The 19,243-nt window shown below is 32.1% G+C and overlaps 1 protein-coding gene across 2 annotated transcripts in view; it reads right to left on the reverse strand.

Annotated features, from left to right (window-relative positions):
- Window positions 1-19,243, reverse strand: part of LOC107453333 (transketolase) — a 52,428-nt gene that overhangs the window by 7,084 nt on the left and 26,101 nt on the right. For both annotated transcript variants that reach the window (XM_071177103.1, XM_071177104.1), the window contains exons 3-9: window positions 17,554-17,667; window positions 12,828-12,925; window positions 10,452-10,643; window positions 8,504-8,631; window positions 6,219-6,418; window positions 4,683-5,004; window positions 3,159-3,373 (exon numbers count right to left, since the gene is read on the reverse strand). In XM_071177103.1, the coding sequence (XP_071033204.1) occupies window positions 3,159-3,373; window positions 4,683-5,004; window positions 6,219-6,418; window positions 8,504-8,631; window positions 10,452-10,643; window positions 12,828-12,925; window positions 17,554-17,667 (1,269 nt within the window). The remainder of the gene's footprint in view (window positions 1-3,158; window positions 3,374-4,682; window positions 5,005-6,218; window positions 6,419-8,503; window positions 8,632-10,451; window positions 10,644-12,827; window positions 12,926-17,553; window positions 17,668-19,243) is intronic.

The following is a 19,243-nucleotide window of genomic DNA, read 5'->3' on the forward strand; positions in this document are numbered from 1 at the left end:
AGAATTATTAAGCAATAAAATAATAATCTTTGCAACCGTACATTTATCGACGAAATAAAATTGGGCGGTGATACCCGAGATTCATGTGAGCGGGGCTACCCGAAATCCAATTTTTTTGTAAATTTGTAATTAATCAAAAAAATTTTTACATATAAACTTCTTTCTTTGTGCAAAGTAAACCTAAGACTACATACTTTAATGCTGCATCTATAGAAAAAACTATTTTTTTAGTATTAAAATGAAGTTTAATCGAAACATTCAACCAATTTTTCTTGATTTCATGACTACTGAATTCAACATATTTTCAAAACTATTGTTTACCATGTTAACAGCTTCATAAATACTTTAAACTTTGAAAATAATATTTTTTTAATATAGAAATTAATGTCCGATGGCCCATTGACTTGAAAAAATATTCTATACATATGAAATTGACAGTGGGCGGGGCTACCCGATTCTCACCTACGTATATAAAATAAAATAAATAAGATAAAATATTAAATAAATAAAATTAATAAAATTAAATAAATAAAATTATTAAGATCATTATTAGAGAAGGTTTTTCTTGGATTATCACTAATAATCAAGCATTTTTAGAATTTATTAAACAAAATAAAATTAATTTCATTGCGACTTTTGATTTTTAGGACCTTTTCAACAGCATTCCCCTTTCTATACTAATCTTTAATAAGATGTTGTTTTGAGTTATTACTATAATTTTAAAAATATTCTTAATTGCGATTTTGATTATTAGGAAATTCTAATTATTTTTTTTAATCTTTTTAATAATTATCTTTAAAATGGAAAATGTATTTTTATTCCAATTGATTAAATACCACAAGGAGCTAATTTTTCATCTCTCTTAACGAACTTATTTTGACACTTTTATTAAAAAAATATACTCAATATTAAATTTGTTTTTAGATTTATTGATGTTTTAATTATCTTTAATTTTAAAACCTTAAGCAATTTTGTCAAATAAAAATTACCCCCGAGGAACTTGCTTCCTAATCATGATGACAATATTGATTTTGATTTTTTGAATTTGGGTATTAAAAATGAAGAAAATATCTACTTTGTTGATTTATGCTATAAAAGAAATTATTGTAATTTGAATATAAATAAACTAGTTGCTTGGAATTCTAATGTTTCTAATAACATCTATTTAAATGCCATTTTTAATCGAATGAATAAAATTAAAAGAATATATAGTAATGTTTACTTATCCAAAAACAAATAGACAAACTCTTTTAAAACTCCTTATAAGACAATGGATGTCCAACTAAAGTAAAAAATCCATCTATTTACGCTGCCAACTCCATTTCCGCTTCTGTTTTCCTATTTTGTAATCTTATAACGAAAATATTTTAAATCATTCTTGAAAGATTCCGGTTTGTGTAAGTTCATTTGAATTCGCTACTTGCCTTATAGATTTCGTTTTGTTCTGTATTTTATTTACATTTTATATTCTCTTTTTTGATATATATTTTTACTTAATGTGTTCTATTTATGTACTAGTTTTTTTGAGTGCTCCTTACACTATTGTATTGATATTTTGAAATCGGCCTACATTGATACAATATTAGAAAGCACTCCTTTTTGCGGATATAATCGTATGGGCTGATGAAGAGATAATATCTTTTCACTATTTTGTTTTCCAACCTTTTAATATAGATTTATAGATTATTTTTTTATGTTTTTTTTTCAATTTTCAAAAAATATTGCACTTTAAAATTTTTTCTTCTTTTCTTTTCATTAATCTTTATTATTTTCCATGCTTTTCCTATATTTTTAACTTATTTTATGAGTTCTACGTACTTGCAACTTATGCGCTGTAAATAACCGTGTGCGGAATTCGTGTCAACCGGTTATTGGTGGGATTCGTACCATGGGTCACCTCATTGGGAGGCAAGCACTCTATCTCTTTAGCCACCACTGCTCGAGATCAGATGAATATAATATATTTTTAAAAGATAGTATTTAAATTTTACAAACAACATATCTCAGTGAAAGGGAACTTTCCTGTAATTGCGTCTAATATCGCCATCCGGTGAGGCTTTTATTATCGGAAAATGTGTAAAGCTTTTTTGGAAAATCCAATCATTGGTAGATTGGATATCGTTATGGAAATATATATCCGTGTTTCAAATTAAGATTGATACTAATTTTAAGTGCATTACGTGACATCAAATGATCATTGTTGGATAAATATTTTCTCAAAATAGCAACAAAAAAAACTGTAAAAGAACCAGATGATAGAGATAATTGAATTAGCTCTGTCTAGCAAGCGTTCTGTCTACCCTATTCTCTTAATCTGCGATCGTTAGCTTAGCAAGCTTCTCCAACTTCATTACGTAATATTACGTGCATTGCGTGACATTAAATGTTCATTGTTGGACAAATCTTTTCCCAAAACAGCAAAAAAAAAAGAAAGAAAAGAAACTGCAAAAGAACCGGATGATAGAGATAGCGGACTTAGCTCTGTCTAGCAAGCGTTCTGTCTACCCTATTCTCTTAGTCTGCGATCGTTAGCTTAAGGCCTGGTTTCTTTGGACAGGACGCAGTCAGCTGGAAATCAGCGCTAACCTCTGATTGGTCCATTTGTGACTTTGATAGTATACGTCATCGAACGCTCATCTTGAACTACAATTGCCGTCCAACTCAACTACAGTTGGATTACAACGTGACGTTAACCACAGAAGCAATGGCGTACAACATCCAACAGCACATTGAAATCTGCCCATATTTTGATTTTGACGTTAAACATATCTTCTTCATTAAACACAGTACTCTTCATTTAGCTCAGCTATAATGTGTTTTTTCTTGGACAAAGTCATTATTTGTTCTCTAAAACATTGGTTGACAATAACAAATTCAAAATAAATATTTGTTTACGTTATTAACGCATGCGCAATGAGAGATAATGTCTGCGTTGGACCGACTGCTCACGCTGAGCTAACAAAAAAGTATTTTTTTGGCGTCAGCTCTCCGTCCACTTTGCGTGACATTAAATGTTCATTGTTGGACAAATCTTTTCCCAAAACAGCAAAAAAAAGAAAGAAAAGAAACTGCAAAAGAACCGGATGATAGAGATAGCGGATTTAGCTCTGCCTAGCAAGCGTTCTGTCTACCCTATTCTCTTAGTCTGCGATTGTTACCTTAGCTTTTCCAACTTCGAAATTATCATGGTTTCCATAAATGACAGGAGTCTCCGGCCTCGAAGTTCTAATGTAACAGATACCGTTCGTGTTCGCGGCTAATTCACAAGCTCTTTCTGTCGACACTGCGTCGCTCGGGTAGAACACTGTGCTGCCATAAATAGACCTGAAGAGAGCGAGATCTTCAAGTCCCATTTGTGAAGGTCCATCTTCTCCTAAAATCAAAGATTAAATAGTATATTCAAAACCAAAAAAAAGTACATTAATTAAAATTTTAACAAAATAAATTTGTAATATAGAAATATATCAATAATAAATATGTACATAATCAATTGTGAAGCGAATATTACTTGATGTAATATTTGATAAGTTATTACCCAAACTAGCGCTTTATAGGATCATGGTTTTATATGTCTGTAACAATTATCTATAAGTTAGATTACACTGTTTACCTAGTTGAATTTGAGTAAAAATATCGGACCTGCAACCATCGAAGCAACTTTACCTTTATTTCTGCATCAATTGGTTCCAAAAAGCAACGAGAAGCTTTTCTGTGAGATATTGCAATACTAAAAGAAAAATGATATGTCGTCATTAGAAATCAGAATATGCAATCAACTGTTTCAGTTCAGCCTCGTAGTATGGATCTCTGTAGGAATTCTAATGTGAGAAATACCGCCATGTCTGAAATCCGACTTTCTAATCTATATTTCTTCGTCTTCATGATATACAATTCCAACACACATAATTTACCATTTAGTATTCAGTTGCGCCTTTAAACAATGTTATTGTGCTAACATTTTATTTTATTTTACAACCGGTGTTTAACAGCCGAGTTTGAACTGTCTGAGTTTGAACCTGTCAATGTTTGAAACTATCAGCAGCAATGTATTTTTGAACGCAAACCAGAAGACAAGGGAATTTCTGGATCTAGCATTGGTGCAAGATAGTATTCGTGAAGGTTTTTTTGATGAACTAACCAGCATTTGCGTTACACAGAGAGGAAAACCACGAAAACGAAAAAGGGCGGAAAGTAGATTCAAATCCATGATCCATCTACAGCTCCTGACCCGCAGTCTGATTGGTACGAGCTGGAAGCAGAATTTGTATGAAGCAACCTCCACTTGGATTTGAACCTGGATCTCTTCGTATGAAAGTGAATGCTCTAACTTCTGAGCCACCGTGGCTCTGAGTTAACATCACCCCATTTAGCAGCCAGCCCAATTTTGAGTTTACGGTTACCAACGTTCATAAGTCTTCCAATCAAATTACTCAAAATAGAACAAATGCGGATAAACTAGATCAGTTAATCTCACCAGCAGTCAATCAGCTGCTTGCATCTTTCGGTTTTTGATGTCATTATTTCGTTTTCCTTTTTCCTTCAGTTGCCACTAACAACCATTTTATCAATCGATTCCCAATTGACAGGCATTTTTGCAAGTTACGAGTCATTTTAATAGCAATTACTGACAAATAACTGTTCTAATTTAGATCGTACGTTAAATAGCATTGATTTATACACACCAATAGAAACACCAGAGTGAGATCCACAGCATTTGATATTAGCTTGAGAAATGGCAGCCATCCTGAGTTGATCCATTGATCTGGTGAAGAAAGCTGCAAAGGTACTCACAAAAGGAATGATTCTGTTCCTGCAAGATGCCCCAATTGCCACACCAATCATGTTCTGCTCGGCAATAAAACATTCGATGAAGCGATCGGGGAATGCGTCTCGAAACTTGACGGAGAAAGTGGAATTCTTTGTATCTGCATCCAAGGCGACAATACGGTCGCTACTTTGTCCCAGTTTCGCCAATGCTGCGCCATAAGATAGTCGAGTAGCCACCTTAAAAAAGTTAAATTATATTGAATTGTGTAAATTTTCAAAGATAATTAATAAGTATAGAGATATTTCTGAAATAATAGTTAGGTATATACAGTATACTGACGAAAATATTTGAAAAATATTTTTCAAAATTGAAATTTATGTTACATTTTACTAACGTAATTTAATAGAGTCGTAAAAAAATTCGAGAAGAAAAAGTTTAAGAAGGCTTTTTTCAAAGAGATAATTAGAAAAAAAGAAACAAAGAGGAACTTATACGTGTGTTTAATTTTTCTACTGAAAGAACTTCTTTCCTAAAAGGACTTTTTTTTCAAAGGAACGAGGAAAATCTTTGCGTAGATTATATTTAAAAAAAAAGTGTAAAAAGTTCAAGAAGAAAAAGTTTAAGAAGGCCTTCTTGCAGAAATAATTAGAAAAAAAAGGAACTTTTACGTGTGCTTACTTATTCTCCTAAGAACGCTTAGCGTACATTCAATTTTTAAAAAAAAGTGTAAAAAGTTTAAGAAGAAAAGATTTAAAAAGGTTTTTTGCAGAGAGATAATTAAAAAAAAAAGGAACTTATACTTGTTCTTACTTTTTCTCGTACCAAAACCTTCTCCTAAAAGAACGAGGAAAAACAGCGTAGATTCTATTAAAAAAAATAAGTGTAAAAAGTTCGAGAAGAAAACGCTTAAGAAGGATTCTTGCAGAGAGATAATTACAAAAAAGGGTACTTGTGCGTGTTTTACTTATCTAATGAAAAAACTTTTCTCCTAAAAGGACGAAGAAAAACTTTGCGTACATTCAATTCAGAAAAATAAGTGTAAACAGTTAGAGAAGATAAAGTTTAAGAAGGATTTTTGCAGAGAGATAAAAATATTTAAAAAAAAAGGGAACTTGAGCTTGTGTTTACTTTTCTAATATATGGATTTTTCTCCTAAAAGGACGAGGAAAAACTTTGCGTACATTCAATTCAAAAAAATAAGTGTAAACAGTTAGAGAAGATAAAGTTTAAGAAGGATTTTTGCAGAGAGATAAATATGTTAAAAAAAGGGAACTTGTGCTTGTGTGTACTTTTCTAATATATGGATTTTTCTCCTAAAAGGACAAGGAAAAACTTTGCGTAGATTCAATTAAAAAAAAAATTACTGTAAAAAGTTCGTGAAGAAATTGTTTAAGAAGGATTTTTGCAGAAAGATAATTAAAAAAAAATGAAAGTTTATATGCGTGCTTACTTTTTCTCCTAAAAGATAGTTAGGATCTTCTTTCAGTTTGATTTCTTCTAAATTGGCATCTGGCACGGAATCTGTTGGGTGAAGAGGTTTGAGTTTCTCAAATGAACCCTTACGAGTTAGTTCTTCTTGGATTGTTTTAATAATTGCAATTCCCTTCATGGAGAGAATTTTTCCATGCCAGTTTTCACTGTCTTCGATATCTAAATGGGCAAATTGTAGAAAGTACGCAATAAATTATAAATTTGTATTTTCTCAGCTATTAGGTATGCAATTAAGTTTTAAGGTATCGTTTTTGTAAAAAATGTACCCTCAGAAAAATCAAATCAAAGTTGAACCATAATGCTTGTACCTTGAACCACAATACGCTTCAGATTTGGTGCTAACTTAATAAATAAATTGGTCCATATTTTCGTTCAAGTTTAACCTTTTGATCGTGAAATTAGGTTTAAGAAATGCAATAAAATAAGCACCATATTAAGATTACCGTAAACTTGAACGATTAATATGATTTAACACGTTGCAAAGTTTATAACAGTGCAAAACTTAACTTTCCAAATATGGTAACAAACAAATTAATTACGCGAAGTTTCTTCCCTCAATTGCCCATTCTACTTTGCATTAGCACTTAGTCAAAATTGCTCGAATTTAACTTTTAGTCGATAACTTAAACTGAAATGGAAAAAAAAGTATTAAAGACAAAGACAACTTTAAAGACAAAGTATCTGTAACTTTTAAATTGCAAAAAACTATTTTGAAAAATTTAAATCATTCAATTAAATCTGTAATAAATGAAATAAAAAGTTGTGTTCTGTCTGTCTGCGCGTGTTTCTCAATCTTACAACTCAAGAACAGTTTATTCTAGGGTTCTGAAACTTGAACAGGGGAAGCGAGGAGGGATGTCAGTCCTAAGTCCAAAAACTCGTTAAAAATTATGGTGACTGCGTTCAGGAGAAATGTGACGAAAACGACTTTTTCTCATAGGTTTAGGATTACGCATCATTGCACTCTAAACTGCAGATGATTCTATTTCTTTACCGATTGTTTAGGTAATACCAGTGTTGTTTGCTAGATTAGAGGTCTATTTAATTAAGATCGAAATTCAATTGGAGTTTATTTCACTTTTACACTGTTGTAGTTGTAAATGTTGTAGTTCATTTACGTCGCACTAGAGCTGCACATTGGGCTATTTGTGACTGTCTGAGGAACATCCCTGAGAATGATCCGAAGATATGCCATCACAATTTCGATCCTATGCATAGGGGATGCCACCTCCGCTTCCGTAGCCCGAGAAATTGCACACGAATTTGAGCACTTTACGGTAGAACAGTTTAACGAGGACCCATACCGTATACCCTCAGTCACTACACAGACTGATCCAAGTAGTCACCCACCCGCACACTGACCGCAACCAGTGATGCTTGACTTCGGTGATCTGTTTGGAACCGTGTCTTGGCGATCAGTCTACTGCGGGACATTTGCACATTTATAATTTATCTTTGATAACGTAACCAACAAGGATCAATATGAAGGGATAGGGAGGCGGCAATTTCAGTAAAACAATATTTTGAACAATATTTTGAATGCTATCTGAAACTATATATTTATTTCGTGATTTTTAAAATGTTTCTATAAAATTAAATTACGTACATTCAATAAAAATTGAATATATATTACAGCGTGAATTTTGGAATGTGGTTCTTATTTCGTGATTGTGGTAAATACAGACTATTAATATTTGGCGGGGATTAATAGCATTTTTTTGGTACCGCATAATTCAGAAAATATTTATTTATGTTTACTTTTTTTCATACTTAATCTTTATTTTGATGAGTTGAGCTTCTAAAAAAAAGGTTTTGCTTAATCTAATAATGTAAAGAAAAAATGAAAAAAGAAACATGAAAAAAGAAATACTTTTCAGTTATGTTGATGTGCCTTTCAATTATGTGCAAGACTGCTTAGAGTTAATTATCCGCGAATCAATAATGATTGACGATTTTCTACCCCATACGAAGAATGGGTATTCAGCTAGTTATTAACTAATAAAAATTATTTAGAAATTTAACGGTAATACGGTTATTCTGATATATCAAAAAATAATTTAAAGGAAAGAATATCATAGGAAGACTTATTAATGATTGTGTATAATTTCTGTCGTGCTTGTTCTTTCCAATGCATCAAGCGTAGTCTTTATTTAAATGTATATCATAAAAGTTAAATTCCATCGCAACATTAAAATGTGTCAAGATAATAAATATTTAAACTAAGAGAGAAAAATTGATTCTTACCTGGAAATTTTTTGCCCTTGAATGTTTTGGCGACAATCGCGGTAGGAATTTCTTTTACGCTCTTTGCACCTTCTAGATATTTGCAAAGTTCATTTACATTATGCCCATCCACAACGTAAGTATTTAGACTGAAAGAATGCAAAAACACAGTTCATAATTTTATTATAAATACGTTTCAGACAATAAAATGTTTTTAAACTTTTTTAAAATTTGTATTGAGCCGGTGCATAAGTAATAAAGCAAACACAAACAATATTTTGTGATCGCTTTTCTGCAAACTTTATAAAAGCATTAAAGTATTTTATTTTCGTTTCTCAGCAGTTTCATAAACATTGCAAGAAGGTTTCAACTGTTATGAATTTAAACTATTGTGCTGCCATCCATTTTTGGAGATTAAAATAATAGATAGAAAAAGCTAAACAGCCTTGCTCGAATTACCACAGTTAAATAGTGATTACACAAATTCCACACATTGTTTTGAGCTTTCGAACTACTCTCTCTTGGACTTGACGTCCTCTAAGAACAATATCGTATGCTGTTTTCGATATTCATCACAAAGTTTCTCTTTCCAATTTGTATTTTAAGCAATAATGTGCTACGTGCCTACAATTTTTGTGTGAATAACGTTTTTTGTTCTAATTTGATTAAAAATTTCATATTTGTTTTTAAAAAAATAAATAAAAAATAAAAAAAATTAAAAAAAAAGCACGATTTGGAAATAAGAATTGCAACGCTCAAAAACAGACTCTCATTTTCAAGACTTGTGAGACGTGAATGAGAAGAAAAACAAAAGTGATTTCAAAATATTAAATGCAAATTTTGCCTACGAAGAATGGAAAAATAAAAATGAGAAACAAAATTAGAAAAACTACAGTAGCCGAGAGAGAAAAAAGATTAAAAACAGGTCTAGAAAAAACACAGTAAGCACGAAAAGTTTTGAGCGCTAGAAGTTATGGAACATTATGGACTGATATTTCCGATTTGTAAGTAAGTGAAGCGAATGAAGTTTCTGATCAATAATATCTTTCCGCTTCAGCTTCTTGGAATTAATTTAATTATATACTTTTGTCTTTAAAAAAGCATTCGTGACAAACATTAAACGTAACCTATGTTATTACTAATTCTACTCAACTTTAAAAGGATATTAAAAAAAATTATTCTATTTGCAATTATTTTTAGCTATTTAACTAGATAACACTGGGGAACATTTCTTTCTTGTTTTCTGTTGCATGCGATTGTTTTTAAAACGGATCTTAGGTATTTTCTAAACTAAATTATTTTTATACGAACATTTTTAGTGTATTTTTTTCGAAAAGTCAAAATATTTTAACTTTTCGAAAGTTTCGAAAGTTAAAATATTTTATACAGAATATGGGCTCCCATAAGTGCGACGACAAACTTCTATGGAAATTAGGGAAAGTCATCTGGATTAAAATTGTATATAAATCCATGCCCCGAAATGCCTCCGATAAGGGTGCCGATAACTCTTTGTTCATGCGCTTATGAACAGATTAAAATGGGAACCCGTCGCTTGCTGCGTACGATGATATATCCGGGCATGGGTTCGTATTCAATTTTAATCCTGAGGATATTCCCCAAACTCCCCTTGAACTTTGTCACAGGGTTTACGCGACGCCCTATTATGTATAACGTTTTAAGCGTGCACATTTCGGCAAATAATCGACTAAATATTTTTATAAAAAATCTGTTACTTTAAGAGCAAAACTTGAAATCCCCACACCCGAACTAGGCAAGATCAAGTATTTGTATAATACTTGATCTTGCTTACTTGATCATTAGTATTTGTATAAATACTTGATACTTGATCTTATAAATACAGTAAAAATTTATTCTCCAGTGTAATTTCTCCTTATGGATAAACATAATTTCAATTTTCTCAAAAGTAATGTATAAAAATTATGGACGATAATTAATTTTTAAAGATTACCCAAAAGCTTCCATCCTTGCCTTGTAGATATCGACATTGTGTTGATAGGGTGTTGGCTCACTCTGTCCTAATCTATTGACATCTAAGATTACAACAAGGTTGTCAAGCTTGTAGTGAGAGGCAAATGACAATGCTTCCCAGACAGAGCCCTCTGCTAATTCACCATCGCCCAGAACACAATAGACACGGTAACTGTCAGGAAAAAAAGAAAATAAATTAACGCTATAACCCAAATCAAATTTTTTTGATGGTTTTTCATTGATGAACCAACATAATCTTGATGGAAACCATCAATAATTCCATCATGAACCTTTATATTTTTGATGGTAACCAACATAAGTAACTATCACCCCAATAGGACCGATTTATGATGATCCAACATAAGAATAGCAACTTGATTTGATGGTATATTCCTGAGAAACAACAAAACTTCCCATTTAAACCATTATGGAAATGTATAGTTAGAACCATCACGGATCATCAGGGATTGTTAGTCCATAAGAATCAAACTTCTCTTGTTGGTTAACCATCACAGTATTAAAGTGGCATTTTCCATCATCGAATGATGGAAAACATGAACGCATAATGGAAAATGTTGGATGATGGTGACCATCAAATGATGTTGGACCATCATGAATCGCACTGAAATCTACATAAACCATCAAAATGACTAGATGGGACCCTTAAGCATTGTGACTTGGGAATGTAAGTTGAAGGAGTTTCAAGCTAAGATCGAACCTGAGACCTATCATATGGAAAGCGGATATCTTAACCACTTGGCTATGCATTCTCATTCAATAAACATATTTTATTTTTATATTAAATGAACTAAGACTTTGATCACACCTTACAGTGGAGGCTGCTGTTGCTCAAATTGTTTGCCTCATCCTATTGTTTACCTTATCCGATCATCCTTCCTTACTTAAACTAGGTTTGGTTTTGATAAGAATTTTGCTGATTTATGAATATTTCCCCTGTAAGATTCCCTTTCAAATATTTAAGGCACTTTTGAGGTTTATATGAGGTTGTTTTGCGGTGTCAAGGTGGATTTGACATTTATTTAAAGTTGATTTCAAAAACAATCGTAAAAGACCAACTTCCCAAGGTGTATAAGCTTAAAGTTGTTTTGAGGTAGATGGAAATCTACTTCAGAGAAACCAGCGCAGGGGGGTTGTTTGTGAGGTGTACGGATTTTTTTTCTACGCTTCATGTAAATACGTATCTTTGAGGCGCGAATAATTTCACCCTATTTAAACATAATTTTTTGTGAGTTATATATGAGGTTGGTTTTTTGAGGTCTAAATGAGGTTGAAATTGAGGTTTATTAATAAGGTTATTTCTGGCTTAAGACATAATGTCAATTTTTATCTCAGGTGTGTTTTTTTATATCTGTCAACCTCAAAAACATCTTGTTTGTTTTTGTAAGGGTGCATACAGAGTGTTCCATAAAAGCCATTCTTCAATGTGAAATTTTTGATTTCTTATGAAAAATAAAAAATAAAAAGGAATCACCATTTGGAGCCGCAAATTAATTTTTAATAGGGGAAAAAACAAAAATACTATCGAAATTTGACAAATCACAGTAGAAAAATACTATCGAAATTTAACAAATCACTGTAGAAAAATGTGGATGTAATAAAAAGACAAAACAGGTTTGATTGCGGGAGAAAATAGGGAGGAAAAAGAGAGGAATTAAAAGACGATTTTTAGAAACATCTTCAAGTTCTAACTTCCAGTTAGCCGCTTCCACAACTGTAACCGCATCCATATTCTTGTACTGCGTTCTGTCAGTTTTTGAGAGCGCTTTAGCTTTTTCTTCGTTTAAAGATTGATATGTGATTACTAATCTAAGCATGTACTTTTTTGTTTTAATTTTTGATAACGATACTAAAAATACATTTTAAGGATGATCTTCAGGAAACACTGCATTTTCTTAGCTTAATAAATTAACAGAAGTTGATTACAGTTGAACCATAATATTAGAATAACATAGTTTGAAAAAATTCTTTTTGTTGAACCAAACATACTTCAGTAATTTACATTGTTTAAAATGGTTTATATTTTACAATGTGATTCTGATCTCAGAATTTCACTTTCAAATAAAGATTATTTTTTCTAAGAAGCTTCAGAATCGATTTTGAAAATTAGTTTCTTCCTCTTGCATATTTCAATGGGTTATGTTTATTGGACAATTCTTATCATCGATTTTATATTTTCTTTACTTTTATGTTATCATTTAATTAAAAAAGGGGAGTAATATGTTGTTTTTTTTTAAATCAAATTTTGAATCTTTTTCCCTTCAAAAAAAGAAACTAAACACTCCGCATGTATCAGATAATTAAATGACGGAGAAGAAAAGAAATTGAAGCTGCTAACCTTCCTTTGTCGATATATTTTCCAACATATGCCATTCCTACAGCGCAGCTTAAACCTTGACCTAATGACCCTGTTGCTACATCAACGAAAGAAAGGCGCTAAACAAGACAAAACATCCAAAATTTAAATAAATATGACATAATTGGAAGATTAATATTGCAAAAAGAAATACCTAAATAAAAGAAAATAATATAACATTGGTTAGTCCATTGCCCTTTTTAATATGCATACGTAAAAAAGAAAAGATGTTTTCGCACTTTCAGTATCGTATCTATACACATTTCGAACAAAATAATTGAGCAACGTGCTTAATTTGAAAATAATATAGTTTAAAGAACATTAATGCGGTGAAACTTTATTTTATTTTTTCTTATTTCAAGAAAAGTAAGTATGTAAAAAGGAATCTATGTTTTTTAGATACTTGAGTACCATCAAACGCTCCAGCAATTTCATGAATATAAATCTTATTGAAACTATAAGCAAAAAACCAGAACAGAAACCACATGTTTTCGAGCTGGCTAACACGATGACCAACGAATCGACGAACCAATTTACAAACAAAAAATGAAAAAAAAAAGATCTTTTTTGTACTACTAACAAGGAAGTAAATACTTATAATAAACCAGTCATATAGAGCCGTTTTGGCTTAGGGGATAGAACATTCGCCTTCCAATTAGGTGAACCACGTTCGAATCCCAGTGAACGTTGGCCGATACGAATTCCGCACCCAGCTCGCACCGACCACAGTGCTGACATAAAATATCCTCAGTGGTTGACGGATGGGTTAGAGTTCCCTTGCCGTCAAGCTAACCGTGAAAGGTTTTCATGGTTTTCCTCCCCGTGTAGCGTAAATGCGGGTAAGTTCCATCATTAAGTCCTCCACCAAGGTAAATTTTCCCAATACTTTATCCCGGAGTTCCCTTGTCTTCTGGATTGGGTTCAAAACTACAAGGCTACGAGTTGAACATTGTAAATCGTAAACCGAAAGCTGGGTCGGCTGTTCAACGACAGTTATAAAAAAACCGCGTCATATCGTCAGATAATGGCTTTATTAGAAATAATTAAACTAATTTTTAGAAAATAATGTCTGATGTTTAAACAGCCTCTGATTTTATAGATATAGTTAGGCATATTTCAACTTATTATGTAGTGTATCCAATTTTCAATACCAAATACTTCCTAAGTATTGCATTAACAACATTTTATTGCATTACCTATAAGCTTTCTGTGTGTTTTTTAACCGAGCCTTTGTTATCTAAACTGTAGAAAATCCATAAATGTGCTGTAAAATCTGTAGAAAGTGTGTCGGGTATTTTTAAGACTTTTTTGTGCACATAAACCTCAAAAAGAAAATATTATCCATTAAAGAGTTCTGTTATCTACCCAATTAATTATGCTTATAAATTAAAATTTTTAATGTTTACAGTGATCATGAAAAAAGGGGGTGACCACCCTGCATAACTTATGATCTTATGATTGATAGAAGAGGATTTTTTTTAAATAATTCAATTTCTCTGGAACAATTCGACTGATTTTGTTCAAACTTTGTAATTTGCCGTTTAAAGCTACATTCTTCAAAATTAGGTAAGAAAATTGCATTCCTTACTGAATAAAATAATATATATATACAGGGTGCCTCAGTTAAACGTTTCAGAACTCCAAAGAGGGGTAGAGTGCATCCTAACGACTCGAAATCATATAGCAATGCGGGGTCGGAAAAGCTTTCCAGACGCGGTAGATGGCGTTGTACGAAAGTTCCCAGCTTTCCAGTGAGTTGGCCTTCTCGGTCACCCGACCTATCTTGTCTTGATTTTTATTTCTGGGGTCATATGGAAACACTGGTTTATGACATCACCGTTGACAATGCTGAGGAGCTGGTTGCAAGAATCGCACTAGTTGCCGGAGAAATTCGAGATATGCCTGGAGTATTGCGGAATGTTCGGATGTCCATGCGCCGGAGATGTGAGGTTGTGCATTGTAGCCCGTGGCAGAAACTTCGAACACTTACTTTGACCCATGTACCTTATGCTTTTTTCAATGTATTATTAAAACGATTTTTCACTTACGGTCTCCTTTCTTTGTGGTGCTTCTGTGTACATCACCGCTTCAGGAAAGCATTTCCGACCCCACATTGCTATATGATTTCGAGTTGTCAGGATGCACCCTACCCCTCTTAGGAGTTCTGAAACGTTTAACTGAGACACCCTGTATACATATATATATACAAAGGGCTACTTATTTTCAAGTATACGACGCACGTCTTGTGATACATGTAGAAATACAATGATGCATGCACTCACCCAGTTTCTCAAAAAGTGCTCAAAATAAAATGGATATCACCCTGAATAACTTTTGTTTTAATGACCAAAATTTCCAGAACTAAGTGCTGATTATAATGTTTAAAGGTTCGACCTTAAATATGTTAATTAATCAGTGCTAACTATTAATTAAACTACAAACACAGCCGCAAAAGCGCACTTTCTCTGAATAATATACGTTTTTTTTTGACAAGCTTGGATTTTTTGATATAAAAATAGAGTGGGAAGCCGCAACTGGAAAAGATGGTTCCGGTCATGGCGTACAACTATTAAATTTTTTGCCATTTTTTTTTTCTTTACCATGACGCACTTAAGTAGTTGTACGCCATGGTTCCGGCTATACAATCAAGAGAGTGGTCGAACGTTTGTGTATCCCTTAATGTTAATTTCACTTTGTTCGTATTTCACTAAGCTTCTGAATTTTTTAGGAGAATGGAAAAATTTCTACACAAAATCTTAAATTTAACCTATCTAAAAACAATTTCATGTAAGAAAAATCAATAGTTTTATTAATATTATTTTATTATTTAATAAGAGTCGAAAAAAGTTTGAGTTATAAAGTATGCAAACTTTTACGTTATTTTAAACTACAGAACTTTAAATGATAAAATTCAGAAGTTTTACAAAATTGGTTAATTAATTCTTAAATAAATTTTAAAAATATGCCTTTTTTTAAATTAAAAAATACTTTTTATAGTATTTAATAAAAAATAATGAAAAAAATATTGAAAATTTTTTTTACATGAAATTATCTTAAGATAAACTAAATTTATAGTTGAGTGCAAACATTTTAAGATACGCTTAATAAATTCACGAAATATAACGAAATCCTTAAAACGTTCGACTGTACTCTTGACTAAATCCACGGTACCATAAATTTCAGATAGCGGCTACTTTTTATAGTCAAAAATCCAAGCCCGTTGAAAAAAAGTTATGTTCATTCAAAGAAAGTATGTTTTTGTGTTTGATTCAGTAGATAAATCAATAATTGGCACTAATTAATTAAAATATTTGAGGTTGCCTCGATTAGCCATTATGATCTGCACTTGGATCAAATATTTTCGATCATTAGAACAAAAGTTATTAAGAATCATATAGTTTTTGTTTTAAATTTGTGCAATGTGCAATTATTCAATGTGTGTACTCTTGATCACTCGACACACATCCCAAGGGTAGTTTAGTTTCCCCCATTCGTTCAATAGCATCTCTCTATAAATATCTGTCATAGGACACGTATCTTCAGTCTTGTTGGCATTAAGCGTACCTAAACTTTGCTCTCCAGAAGTTGTCATTAAGCATATATAAACTTTGCTGTCCACAAAATGACATTTAGCGTACATAAACTGAGTTCTCCACAAGTTGACATTAAGCGTACATAAACTTTGCTTTCCACCAGTTCACATTAATGGTACATAAGCTTTGCTCTCCACAAGTTGGCATTAAACGTACTTAAACTTTGTTTTCCACAAGTTGGCATTAAGCTTACATAAACTTTGCTCTAAACAAGTTGACTTTAAAGTTACATGAACTTTTTCCCTTAACATGTTTATGCTCCCCCAATGCCATCAATATAGCGGAAACTCATTTCAGCTGCTGTAACGGTTAGTTAATTAGGACGAACTTTAAGGAGAAGTTCACTAAGATTCAGATTTTCATAACAGCCCATGATCGAAAACATCGTCGTTCGCCCCTAGGTGTTGTTCGCAACATGGATTGGGAGTGGTGGGCCGCTTCCTTGGCCATCACGCTTTCCTGATTTAAGTACCGCAGATTTCTTTCTTTGGGGGACACTAAAAAGCTCTGTGCACTTATCAATTGTGGATTCTGAAATGGGTCTAGTTGCAAGAATTGTCTATGTTGAGGATATGCAACAAAATCCAGTTGTATTTGAGGGAGTTCGCCGATCTATGGCTCGACGGTGCAACGACATTTTGTGGCATTTTCACATATCATCTACCGCACCACATAAAATATATTTACCAATAAATATTTCAGATTATCTCAGTCTTGCGTCTCTATCTTTCTTGCACCTGTCGTACTACTTTCCCGTGACGTTTCTGACCACGGGTTGCGGTGCAATTCTAAATCCTTGTGAAGTCCCCTATTTTCCCTTGAAGTTTTGTCCTAATAATCCTATAGAAACATAATATTGAGTGATTTTTACAGAAGCTGGATTACTATTGAGAGGATATGTCAGGTGGCCAAGGACAAACGTTTAAAGTACATACCAGGTATCGGATGATTACATGTATCTCAATGTATCACCCGTCTTTGTATGCCGAATGCTTGCAAATGAACAGTTTATAAATCATTTGGGCTGATCATGTATATTAGTTACGATCGAACCGTGTGTAAAGTTTAAGATTAAGAATAATTTTACTTGAATTTAAAATCATAAAGTAGCATACTGGCGTCGGATGGCCTTCCAAATCTGAGTCTATCTTCCTTAGATTCAGCAGATCGTCGATGGGAAACAGTCCTACTTCACCCCATGCTGCATACAGAATAGGAGCAGCATGACCCTGAAATATAGGCGAACATGTTTTAAATGATTACTTTAGTGGAATAAAAAATTGCAAATGATCATTAATTTGTTAGAAGTGATCAGCATTTTCAACGTCGAACCACATTAGTCTGAAAATTTACTGTAACTCTAAGATTAGAATGGGTACAAATTAGAACTTGTATCTATTTACTTATCTTATATATCTGTCTAAAAAATAACGATATTGTTTCCTACGTATCTTTTCATTCTGAATTGAATAAAACTATAAACGAGACGATGGGACGAATAGTTAAAAACTTATGAACGTGCTCCTATTAAAATTATTAATTTTGACATGACTTATGTACGCATTTACTTTGCTATCAAGGGGTTATCTGGACATATGAGGCACGTTTTCCAGAGGAAAATTTTTATACTAAAGTGAATGAAGAAAAATTCGAGTTGGTAAGACAAATATCTTTGAAGCTATAACGGTTTTTTTTTTATAAAAAGTGCAATTAAAAGTAGTGTATTTAAAAAAAAAATTTTCAAATTTTTTTAATATTAACTTTTTGATTCATGCTTGATTTTATACTATTAAATAAAACAAAATACATAGAATCACAGTATGCAGATATTCTGCATGCAAATATGAAATGTGTAAATGAGTGCAAGTACAAATTTGCACTTTGTGTGCAAAAAAGGCTTATAACTTCTAAACAATTAATCTGATCATTTAAAAATTAAATTTATTCAATTCATCGGGAAAAATTACATCGGAAATAATACCATACATGTTCGATGATACCTAAATAATGTAAAGAGTGCACATAAGTTCAAGTTAGAAAAGTATTTTTTTTATACGTTAAAACTCTTGAAACTTCTAAACCAAATATTTTATTGACTTGTGTAAAGTCACCTTCGACTCAACGTGAAAAATACACTGGAAGGAATGCCTCACTTGTAAGACAGCATTATCAAATGCATAAGTACGTGAACATTCAAAATTGTACTTTTTTGTACATAAGACCCTTATAACTTCTAAACTATTGGTCCAATCATCTCGTGAATGGCCTCATTCAATTTAGCGTAAAAAATGCATGAAGGAGAATGTCACCCCAAAACTCTCCTCTAAAAATGCTGAAGTGTACAGAATTTACTAAGGAATTTTTCTGCCACTTTTCCATAATTACATAACAAAGCTTTCTATGAAAAAATCTTGGTATTAATTTTTCTAAGGAAACTCCCTTTTTTGCTATAATTACTGAACTATAGACATTTTCAATTAAGTTTTCACAGTTCATTGAGCTTGCAAAAGACATCAGTTATGTTTTTAAATACATTTTAATGACAGTAATCAACAATTTTTCCGCACTGCCTCTAAAAAATTTAAGATACTCATCCTAACAAAGAGCTTGTAAAGAAAATTCTGACTCATAAACCATTAACCAAAATTTTTTCAGAATTACTCACATTGTTTACTTTCTCCACTGTTTTATTAATTGACACACAATAAACCTAATAGGTACATTAAATTATGACATTTTATATCATTCTTTACACGATTCAATGAAAGGAAAAAAATAATCTATATTATATAAAACGCTAATACC

This window comes from Parasteatoda tepidariorum, chromosome 2 (assembly GCF_043381705.1).
Source record: "Parasteatoda tepidariorum isolate YZ-2023 chromosome 2, CAS_Ptep_4.0, whole genome shotgun sequence".
Taxonomy (NCBI): Eukaryota; Metazoa; Arthropoda; class Arachnida; order Araneae; family Theridiidae; genus Parasteatoda; species Parasteatoda tepidariorum.